Here is a 12551-nt window from a genome sequence, read left to right on the forward strand (position 1 = left end):
GTTTGCACTTGCACAGTAGGCGGAGAATGGTGATTGAAAGCAGAACTTGGTGGTAAACAGAGCCCAGAACTTGGGCCCAGGTGAATTGGGTCAATATCAAACAAGCATTGCACCTCGCAGACTCTAAACCCAGTTTTTTAAAGCCAACCGTACTCCAAGTTTGACTTTTTTTAAATCTCGAACAAACATTAATTCCTAGTTTCTGGGGGAAAACATCAAAAATCCAACCAATTGTTCATTTTCATTCCCACAAACGCACTTGTAATTTTTAGGATTAGTGGAATATTTCACCGAGGTCGACTTCTGGTGCATGATTTTATTAAAAAAAGTGATTCAAAAAGTCAACAAAAATGTTGAGCAATTACCATGAGATCATTTCTAAATACACATCCTTTTAAGTGCAATTACTTGAGTGGCTGTGAATTAAGGTTGCTTTGCCTATAATTAAATTTGTTCAAATATTTACTCTGTGCACACAGTTAGTAATGAATTGTGGAATGTCCTCTAATAGCTTTAAGGAAGAAGGGAAAGATATGGAAGTGAGAAACAAATCAAGATGAGTAGTCCTGCAGGCGGAAATGAAATTTATCAGATGGTGTTGTTATTTTTTGGTGTTGTTATTTTTTGGGGTAGTGGGGGATATAGAATGATTTGCGGGAAAAGTGTTGTCCCAGGCTTCTTGGTTTAAAGGTAGGGTCATTTGGTAAATTCTCAACAAAATTATGGTCTTAAAAACTAACTTGGTGAGAAACAATGCAGCTGTTAGTAGTTCAATTTATAACACCCCTTACAAGTATTCTGCCTGCTCATTGGTTTAGAGCGCGTCACATGACATGTCTTAGTTTTGCTAGACGACGGCCATGTGATAGTGCGTCGGTTTGCCGTGCGCTAGTCCGAAGACTAGCACACGGCGTGCAGTACCCAGACGTCCGTTGCATGTACGAATATGATACATTAATAGTCTGTAACCATTTCGGATTGCACGACACTACATGCAGCACAGTAAAAGTTTTTGCAATCTGTATTCGCGTCGTCCTTGGATTGTAGCATTCAGGTCTGTAACTTAATAATAATAGTAGAAATGTTTGGGGTGTTATAAAACAATGACTGCTTTTACTCGTGCAATGGTTAAAACTAAGACTCCCTCGGTGATCCCCATAGCGTTCTATGTTCCCTCGGCTTCGCCTCGGGAAAATAGAACGCTCCGGGGATCACCTCAGGAGTCATAGTTTTAACCATAGCATTCGAAGCAGTCAATATTTGTATAATATTGTGAGAAAGGATTCTTTTTGGAAGTAATATGGTATGGATAGTTTTTCACCCACATTATTTGAATCTGAGAAACTATTCATGCATGAATAGGTTGTATTGTACAGATAGTTTGTACTGATAATTATACACAAACTATACACAAACTTTTGCTGCATTCAAGTTCACCAAGCAACTGCTTTTTCTGAGTATTTTCCTATAAATGTTGACACCTCTTTATTCTTTTCTGGGCCCTATGTCATAGGAGCTGCTTATGAAGAAAACATTGTTTGCCAATTTTCTGCTAAGCAAACTAAAGGTAGTATACCAGTCACCAGATACCATGCGACATATTATTTTGGTTAGTAAGCATAATTTTGTTGCTTTAGCAGCTCTATATAAAATAGGGCCATGTGCCCATTTTCATAGAGCCTGTAATCACAAAAACCTTTTAAGCACAGGCAAGAATTGCTTCACAGAAAAACAGGTTACCAGCCAAAATAACATTATTATCTTGATGTGACTGGTGCCCCATTCTTGCTTAGCTAGAAAACTGTCATGCCGTATTTCTTGCTACACAGCTTTATGAAAGTGTGTCCTAATCTATATGTGGAACACTAACTGCAAATCATATCCAATGTTATTGAAGTTTGCCAGCCTAATTAACTTGCCATTTATTAATTTGGCTTGAGCTTAATTTACACTTTGGCAGTATTTTATGACTTGGTGGAGGTCACGTTGCGGGGTGTGTTCATGTGTAACTGTGGTCTGCGACTTTAACATCATCCAGCTGAGGTTCATGCAAATTGATTACGGTGCTATGGTGAGTAACAAAGCTTTGTTATGCTTTCCTTGAAATTATCACTTCTATTGCTTGTGAATATGATGTTACTAATTCAAACTTTTTCGAGGGATTTTTAATCTTGAAGTAACATCTATTGTGTATTCATGTTATTTATTTGTGTTGATTTATTTATCAATTTAAAGGCAATGGACACTATTGGTAATTACTCAAAATAATTATTATCATAACACCTTTCTTGATTACGAGTAATGGGGAGAGGTTGATAGTATAAAACCATGTGAGAAACAGCTCCCTCTGAAGTGACGTAGTTTTTGAGAAAGAAGTAATTTGCCACAAATTTGATTTTGAAACCTCAGATTTAGAATTTGCGGTCTCGGAATCAAGCATCTGAAAGCATACAACTTCGTGTGACCATGGTGCGACAAGTTTTGTCCTTCTTTCATTAATATCTCGCAACTTCGACGACCGATTGAGCTCAAGTTTTCACAGGTTTGTTATTTTATGCATGTTAAAGTACACCAACTGTGAAGACTGGTCTTTGACAATTACCAGTAGTGTCCAGTGTCTTTAAATGTGTACCGGTAGTTATTTTTGGTTGAGTGGTATATATAAGAACAAACAGGGGAATAAACACAGTCAGAGGGAAGAACTTTCAAAAACATCCAGCTTTCTTTTTGTACAGAGGAAAGGGAGTGTGTGTTGCCAAGTCATTGCCTCACACACCGCTTGTGTTTCAGCTGCATGCCTACAGTTTTGCCACTTCCGATGGGTCCATTGGGGCCTGACACAGTTCTGGATCAGTGTGACAGGGAATATGTGTCAAAGTGACCTGCTATTGGGTTAAACAGATGCAGAATCTGAATTGAAATCACATCTTTTGACCACTTTCAGGGTCACTATGACCCAGAAATGGGTCCAGAACCAGAAATCCAGTAAATTCTTACCCAGGAGTTTTGAGTATACTTAACTTAATGTATGATGATGTAGCGATTCTGTAAACCCTCCGCACAATCGAACACCCAGGAAGGTTTCTGCCCTATTTATAGACTCAGTACTTTTCTTTTCATTTCAGAAAGCTCTACCCTTTTTCATTTTCTTTTCTCAAACTCTTGCCTGTTGTCATGCATCTCACTTTCAAACTGCTCATGGTTTATTCTCTACTGTCCCCAATGCCCATAAATGCACCATTTCCAGTCACTCTATGCGATTGTGATTTTTGTTGATCTTTTCTAAGCTGCACACACACACAAATTTAACTGTACCGAATGAACATGAACAAGTCATTGAACTGTCAAAGCGATTTAGGTATTTATGTTTAATGTGACCATTCCTCGTAAATTTGAGTTTCTGCCCATTATTAAAACACAACTTTTCTAAAGTGGAAAGAATGACATGTGGTATTACACACAAAAAACAGTTAGTTGTCATGGCACATGCAAGAAACAGATGGGGCCCCCGGCATAGGGAGCCATTTTCTAAATTCTGAAGTAAAATTACAGCATCTTGGCTCGATTTCATGCAGCACTAAGATTGATCTTATCTGTGTACAAATCTTAATTTCAAAGCAGGGTGTGATGTCACAACTCAAATCACTACAGTAATATTGACAACACGTCTTGAGATTGATCTTAGCTTTTGGAAATTGAGCTCTGAGCTCGATTTTATATTTCAAGATGAGTTGCGCCGTGTTGCCTTAGTGATTTGTACTGTGACATTACATATTGCTTCGCAATTAAGATCGATTGACACTGTTAAGATCAATTTGAGCTCTTTGTGATATCGGCCCCTGATGCCACTATAAAGACATTGAAAAAGACAGTGCAAGTCTTGCATGTATTTGAATGTTTTGGGGACCAGGTACTGTGCTTTAAGACTTGAAGGAAAACACTTTAATGGGTCTCAATGTTCAAATGCGCGTGAGACTTGTGCAGTCTATCTGAGATGTAGGATTCCATTTTATAGTTTTCTCTGAAATCATCTAGCTATAATTGCTACTGGAGCACTTGGCCCAGAGAAGTTGACCTATGTTCTTAATGTTTTTTTCCCCTCTAGATCACCCCAATACTTCGTAGAGACAAGAAGATGTGGCAATCTATAGACACATGGGAGAAGGAATGTCAAGTTGCTAATAGCAACCGCGCAATCGTCCAATCAACACCAGCCTTGCAGAAGGTCCGACGGAAACCATCCCGTACATCAAGTCTAATTCTTTACCCTAGCCAGAAGCACCGACCGACGTATGACTACGAGTCTATAGTCAATAAAATGCTGGGGAAGAAACACGCAGTCAAACCCAAGTCAACCCCAAGTCTAAACCGTACATCAAGTCTTGTTGTTTACCCAAGCCAAAAGCAACGACCGACGTACGATTACGAGTCTATAGTCAATAAAATGCTGGGGAAAAAACACACAGTCAAACCCAAGTCTAAACCAGAAAAACACGCAGTCAAACCCAAGTCTAAACCGGATCGGGTTAAGTGTTCCGACCAGTTTGCGCAGACGGACCAGGCGGTTGAAGAGCCTACTAAGAAATACATGAATCAATTCATACAGACAGACCATTCTGATCTGGAGGTGAACCCGGGCCCAGAAACACACCGACCCAGGCACAGCTATAGGATCTTCCTACCTGCTTCCAGCAGAAGAGTCAAATATAGAAATAGATACATTAATATTGACAATCCCCTGGGTGGTGCAAAGGGAAGCAGCGTCACTGCATTGTCTGGTGAGACTGGAAGTGGTGAAGCATCACAGGGTGATCAATCTGTCCCGACACACGGGTTAGATGCCATATACAATGAAACATATCCCACCACACCCCTTGACATACCCCACGACATACCCCACGACATACCCCACGAAATACCCCACGACAAACCCCACGACACACCCCACGACACACCCCACGACACACCCCACGACACACCCCATGATACAGTGGACTCTACAGACGAAAGGAGTGGTCCATCTCATATGCTGGAAAAACAAACCACCACTGAACCCACCGCGTCTCAGTACAGAAAGAAAATGCCAAAGTTCCTGCAGCACAAACGCAAATATGATGTGAGAGTCACAGATTCAAACTTGAACATTAAGACGACTGGAAGGTACCGCTGTAAAAGTGACCCCTTAGTTCAGTCAGCATCTTATGAAATATGAATTTAAAAAAAAAAAAAAAAAAAAAAAAAACATTTATCCCCTGTTTATTTTTATGAAAATAAATTGTATACATTAACTTATTATTATGATTTTATTAAATTAATAGAGACCTGGCAAAGGCTCTGTCTCATCCATGTATATCTGCACTCCAAATTGACCCAGAATCTGGTTAGAATTGACCAAGTTCCGGGTCCCTGGGGTATGACCAATTTATTGGTCCGGCTGACTAGGAAACTGGTTCAAAATTGAATTATTTTTAGCTTGGATTATTTGTCACTTTGACCAATTTATGGCTCATTTTGACACAGATTCCAAGGGTCGATTTCACAAAGAGTTAGGAATAGTACTCACTTAGGACTAGTCCTAGGAGATATAAAAAACTTCAGGCTGGTCCTAAGTTAGGACTATGTGGTCGTAAGTTGGAGGAGTGACTCGTCCTAACTTGAGATAAGAGTAGTCTTGACTCTTTGTGAAATCCACCCCTGGACACACTGACCCAGAAAAGGGTCTGGCCCCCTGGGACCTGAAACCAGGTCAATTTTGACCCGATAGTTCATAGAGTTTGGTTTAATATCAGTGAATGCGCTGCAGAGAATGAAATAATAGTCTGTGGTTCGTATTGGTCAGCCCTGGTGGGACTTATATTAAATTCTTTTTTGGTTTTTAACCATATACACCGATGTGTGTAGCATTGTATACTTAGTACTTTCCCGAGTCCTGTGAAAAAAATCACAGGCATTTTACTCGGGTGGGATTCGAACCCACAACCCTTGCAATTCTAGAGCAGTGTCTTACCAACTAGACCACCGAGATTGCCCGGTAGCTAGAGGCAGTTCGAATCCTATTTTTCAGCAGCGGGTACTTTAATAGATGTTAAATTTGCATCGGGGACTTGAAATATGACTTGAAAATATGACTTGAAATATGTTTTGCTAAGCAACAAGAAGCAGGACACTGGTCTCAAATTGGTACATCAGGTATGGCACTCTGTGATAATAACCTGATTCTGGTAAAGCAAAATAGTTTTGATTTTTTTATGGATAATAACTTTTTATGCACAAGCTGCTCTATGAAATTGAGTCAAGGATTTCAAGACAACAATTATCAGAAACGCGGTTGTAATTTGATGCAAAATAGGTCATGGGGTACACATTTAAAAAAAAAAAGTTAAATTGAAAGCAAGATATGAGTTTGACAAATGTCAGCTTCGACTTTAAGCTCAAGTATATATTCATAATGCTGAAACATCCAATGACTTGGATAGGCTGTGTGGCAACGTTAAGAATTTTTTATAAAAAATTTTGATTATTTTTTTATTTAAATACTATGTATTGTATTTATTCTCTTCACAACCGACAACTTGTGATAAAATATTGGGTACGACGAATAGAAATCCAACAATGTTAATGTTAGGCCAATAGACCCAGTAACTGGGGATCTGTATGTATCTCATGTTTAAAAATGTTGACAGTTGCATTTTCTAGTACGAAAATGCAACTTTTTTTTCTCCTTTTTTTTTTAAATGAGTAGAGGGCCCAGCTATTGGGTTTAGTAGGCCAATGTAGGCAGTGGGCACTATTGGTAATTACTCAAAATAATTATCACCATAAAACCTTTCTTGATTACGAGTAATGGGGAGAGGTTGATGATATAAAATATTGTGAGAAACAGCTCCCTCTGAAGTGACATGGTTTTCGAGAAAGAAGTAATTTTCCACGAATTTGATTTCGAGACCTCAAGTTTAGAATTTGAGGTCTCGAAAAAAAGCATCTGAAAGCACACAACTTCGTGTAACAAGGGTATTTTTTCTTTCATTATTATCTCGCAAATTCGACGACCGATTGAGCTCAAATTTTCACTGGTTTGTTATTTTATGCATATGTTGAGATACACCAACTGTGAAGACTAGTCTTTGACAATTACCAATAGTGTACACTGTTTTTAAAAGCTGAACATTAATTATTGTCCGACCCCCGACATTATCTCCACGCCCATCAACTCTGTATAGGCCTACACAAAATGTGTGCGTTGTCCGTGTATGCGCCGTTTTTGCATGTTTTAATTTTTGTAAAAGCAGCATCTGTATGTTTGTTTGCAACTCTGAAATATTTGTATATGTATGAACATGTATGACAACAATAAATATTGGGTCAGGTGAAACGAGAAGCCACTAGTCATTTTGGTTGGTAAGCAGTTTTAAAGCGGTTATTTTTCTACCATATCAGTGATAGTATTAAAACTTGTCAAAACTGCGTTCGCTTAGTAACGCCATGATAGTTCGCATGGTCGCAACAACAAAAGACACACCCTTTAATGACAATACAAATTGCTCTGTAAAAATGCTGCCGTCTGTAATTCTGAAATGAGCGAAAACAAATGCCGCCCAAATAACAGAGTTCTTCTTCCAGAATAGCGAATCGATATTTACACACGGTGTAAACGTGCACAAAAGCCCTGACTAAACAACAACCCTTAGTTGATGAAATTTTGATGAATTTTTCACAGTTTGGTTGTAAAGCCGAGTTTCGTAGAAAACGTGTGCATTATTAAAGAAAACACTAGTCCCTATATAGAAAGCGTCTGTAACTTATTAATTTACTCTTCCATAAACCGATTTTGTTGAAGCTGCGTTGCATGTACATATTTTGTTTTAATATTAAAAAACGAGTATCATGCCTGTGTATGGTTGAGAACAACAACAGGGTTCAATGTTTAAACAACTTTGTATTATTATTATTTGATTTTGCAATTTGTTTTCCCCTTATAGCTTTGACAGTGTTTTACAGGCAAATTTATCCGGAGGAATGATTTTTGCTCTCAATAGGAAGCAAGTCGTGTGAATATAAGCGTGCGTGCTAACAAAATAACAGTTTGAACTTTCGTTTCATGTCATCCCACTCAAGATGCAATAACATTTACCAAAACAAACAAACTCCTCTCACCTGGTCATTATTTTCTTTATGTATTTACCAACGGCTTTGAAGAATAACTAACACCTACAAACTGCAAACAACGGACGAGCAAAAGTAGAAAATAGAAAGTAAAAAGTAAAGCTTTTAGATTAAAGGTCGGCAATTCTAGGTCCAAACATTACTTACTGTCTTCAATAGATGAATTTGGGTTTAGATTCCAAGTGTACACGTTCCTTCGTGTAGGTGTCATAGAACCAATTTGATGCACAGGGGAATCAACCCACGGGTATAAGTAATAGCTTTACCGAGTCTAAATGCTATCAATTTTTATTTTATTGTGACCGGATAAATGGCTCGCAAGTTTCACGATCGTAATCACCAAGCACAATCTCTTACTTTGTGGGTTTCTATTATGAGGGATTTTCCAGATTTTGTCCGTCCCTGAATAAATGTGTCACTTGTGATTGTTTGTCTTTTTCCAATGCGGGGCAACACGGTACTACTAAAATACCTAAATGAATTCATCTTCGCGGGGTTCTCAATGTTGCACTGTGATAGATAGTTGTTTTGAGCGATAGTTTTACAAGTTTGGTTTCTGCACGCGAATCGGTCATAAGTTTGTAGTTTGCGGCAGTATCCGAATTCGCGACTATGGCTACAACTGCTTAAAGGTGTTGATAAGGCCGTCAAATACCTCAACATATGACGCGGAAATCTAGCTGTACACGCGAAGTCTCCTGAGTGACTGCCCGTCCGTAGACCAATCTCTCAAAGCTTACATGGGTTAGTTTCATACAATGCTATCTCTCATCGTTTTACAAAGATGAACCTACCCATTGGATTGACCCATCATCTCTTTTCAGGAAGCCATTTTGGTCGACGCCCATCATGTTTGCGTTTTATGAGTCGACTGATGATCCTATACCCTTATCTCACTACGGACAGATGGGTGGCAGTTTGCCCATGGTTTGCCTTATACATGTACCTGCAACTCGGCAGACTTTATTCAATAAAAATGAACTTCTCCCTGTTGATGGGCATCGGGCGGTAATTGCGCGTGCTGGGAGAAAAGACAATAGAACTGCAAGGCCCGTCTGCATGTTTTTGTTTTATGAAGCACGGTTTTGATTTCTATACGACTTTTTTATGTCATGTTTTTTGGTGGTGCGGAACTTTTGGAATCTATATCTGGTATTGACATAGGCATACTTTCTAAAGTAGAAGATGCATATTACACCACAGGTTTTCCCGGCCAATTCCAACCGTTCGGACAAAAGGATTAATTCAATTCCAACTCATAAGCAGTCACTGGTCAAACATTGATAACTCAGAGTTCATTAGAAAAGATCGTTCAATTTCGTAAAAGCCGGCAGCAAACTACTAGTCAATCATTCAGTTTTCATCGACTGTGAACAATAGGCTACGTTGAAATGCAATTGTAGAATGGTGAACATGTAGTATACTGATTGTCTAGAAACGAAGAATCACGTATAGTGAAACACTGAGTTTTTTAAAAATATTGAGGATTGATTTTTTTTTGTCGGTAGGGGAAAACAAATCTTAAACCACGGTCTATGATTCCGCACAAACAACAAACAGCCGTAGACGACTGCATCCTCATGCAGAGATTACATGTTGAATGTTCCGAAATCCCGTCATGCTTTAAAAAAAAAGTTCGACAAAAGACAAAGAAAATGTGCACATTATTAACTGTCTTATACGCATTGTTAATTGGCGCGCCATCGTACCTTGGCTTGACTTTATTGTGACGTTCAATTTTTATGACGGATGTAGGCTTCCTACAGGGCCTACACAAAATTTTGATTGCATTATTTTCGAGGACGGTACAAGGTCGATAATCTTTTATGTACCCCTAACTGTTTGCTATTTTACTTTTTATTGGATGAACTGTGAACGTATGCATGCGGTGCAACAACAACACACTTTAGTCACTGATCACCAAAGTGCTATTGTCTTCTTTTTGTGGAAACTGTTCGAATTTTTTAAAAATCATTCTGGGGTAAAAGCAGGGGGCAACCCAACCCTCACCTCACACACGCGCTGTCCTCAACCACCAGATATTCAGGATGATAAGGTATAGGTCAACCACGATGCAGTCATTATGATGTCTTCCAGTTGAAATTAATGTTAAAGGGAAGGTACACGTTTGGTAATTACTCAAAACAAATATTAACTTAAAAACTTACTTGGTAACGAGCATTGGAGAGCTGTTGATAGTATAACATATTGTGGGAAACGACTCCCTCTGAAGAATTAAACGTAGTTTTTTTTAGAAAGAGGTAATTCTCTAGAAGTCTTTTATTCCTATCTAAAAGCACAGAAACTCGTCAAACAAGGGTGTTTTTTCTTTCATAATTTTCTTGCAACTTCGATGACAGATTAAATACAGTGGGCACTATTGGTAATTGTCAAAGACCAGTCTTCTCACTTGGTGTATCTCAACATATGCATAAATCAACAAACCTGTGGACATTTGAGCTCAATTGGTTCTCAAAGTTGCGAGATAATAATGAAAGAAAAAACACCCTTGTCACACGAAGTTGTGTGCGTTTAGATGGTTGATTTCGAGACCTCAAATTCTGAATCTGAGGTCTCGAAATAAAATTCGCGGAAAATTAATTCTTTCTCGAAAACTATGTCACTTCAGATGGAGCCGTTTCTCACAATGTTTTATACCACCAACCTCTCCCCATTACTCGTCACTAAGTAAAGGTTTTGTGATAATAATTATTTTGAGTAATTACCAAAAGCGTCCACTGCCTTTCAGCCCAAATTTTCTCAGGCTTTTTATTTTAAGCTTATGGTGGGATAGTGAGAACACTCGTCTTTGACAATATTACCAAACGTGTACAGTGCCTTTAAAGGGGAAAAGTCCAGCCCTGTTAATGATTGTGTGATTCTGTGTCGTGACTGTCGCCATCCTCTTTGAAGATCATGATTGTATTATAGCACAATAAAAAAGCATTGAATTTATAAATCGGTGTGGTAACTACATTGTTCTTTTCTTTCAGATCAGGTCCGACTCAAGTGAACCAAGTTCACCTTTCGTTATGTGATCTTTAAAGACACGGGACACTATTTGTAATTGTCAAAGACCAGTCTTCTCACTTGGTGTATCTCAACATATGCATAAAGTAACAAACCTGTGAAAATTTGAGCTCAATATTGGTCATCGAAGTTGCGAGATAATAATGAAAGAAAAAACACCCTTGTCACACGAAGTTGTGTGCTTTCAGACGCTTGATTTCGAGACCTCAAATTCTAAATCTGATGTCTCAAAAAGCAAATTATGTGGAAAGTTATAACTTCTCTCTCGAAAACTATATAAATTTAGTTACTTCAGAGGGAGCCGTTTCTCACAATGTTTTATACTATCAACCTCTACCCATTACTCGTTACCTAGTAAGGTTTTATGCCAATAATTGTTTTGAGTAATTACCAATAGTGTCTAGTGCCTTTAATGATAAAATATCACATAGTTATGTTTCCTGGTTCAATATGAGTATATCAATAGGTTTATCAGTCGTGTTGGCGTGCGGGTGTTTTAAAGGGTTTATGTACTTTTTCCTAACAAAAAACACAATGTCCACAGATTTGCATTAAACTTACACCGTTTGAAGATTATGATAGTAGAAAGCTTCCCTTGAAATTTTACTTGTCTGAGGTGCTGTAGTTTTTGAGAAATGAGTAAAAGTCATAATTTTCGTCTCAGTTTTAGCATGTAAAAGCGTATTAACCAGTTATGCTATGGTTTTGGTATATAATATCATAACTGGTTAAGGGGATTTAACATGCTAAAATAATTTTGGTCTCATGAGACCCAAATTATTTTGTGACTTGTTTTACCCATTTCTAAAAAACTACACATCCTTAGTTAGTAATATTTGAAGGGAAGCTTTCCACTATCGCTTTTATTCTGGGTTTTGGAATATGCGTATGGGAGCTACAGTAAGTGCACACGTCACAAACATTAGGAGATCCTCATCCAAAAATACCCGATTTGTGTTTTACCGGAATAGGCCTAAACTGTTCAAATTTGGAAAATGGGTGATTTGTAAGTTTGTCTGTTACTCCCCCCCGCCCCCATCCCACTTATTGCCCTTGCCCCTCGTCCGTCCACGTTTATTCTCATGATGTAGGGTTAGCGCAACGGTATTTTACCTGGACCCCGGTTCGAACCCCACCGGGGGCACATGATTGTGTGGATTTGGTTGTCAGTCCCATTGGGCCTATATACCTGATAGCGTGGGTTTTCCATGGAATAATGTTCTTGGGTTTTCCTCCCACATCTAATGAAAATTTAATTCAACATTCTCTCCATTTGGTTGTTGGCTATACAATGATTTGGTTCGCTTTTCTAAGTAAGAGTCCTTGGCTTCACATCCAGACCTTGTAAATGAAATAGA

General features: G+C 38.5%; 1 protein-coding gene across 1 annotated transcript in view; it reads left to right on the plus strand.

Moving 5' to 3' along the window:
- Positions 1-5924, plus strand: part of LOC117292207 (serine/threonine-protein kinase Nek9-like) — a 33655-nt gene extending 27731 nt beyond the window's left edge. Inside the window, exon 23 of the mRNA XM_033774174.1 lies at positions 4106-5924. Within this exon, the coding sequence (XP_033630065.1) occupies positions 4106-5212 (1107 nt within the window). The 3' untranslated portion in view covers positions 5213-5924. The remainder of the gene's footprint in view (positions 1-4105) is intronic.
- Positions 5925-12551: the final 6627 nt, after the last annotated feature.

Source organism: Asterias rubens, chromosome 1, assembly GCF_902459465.1.
Source record: "Asterias rubens chromosome 1, eAstRub1.3, whole genome shotgun sequence".
NCBI lineage: Eukaryota > Metazoa > Echinodermata > Asteroidea > Forcipulatida > Asteriidae > Asterias > Asterias rubens.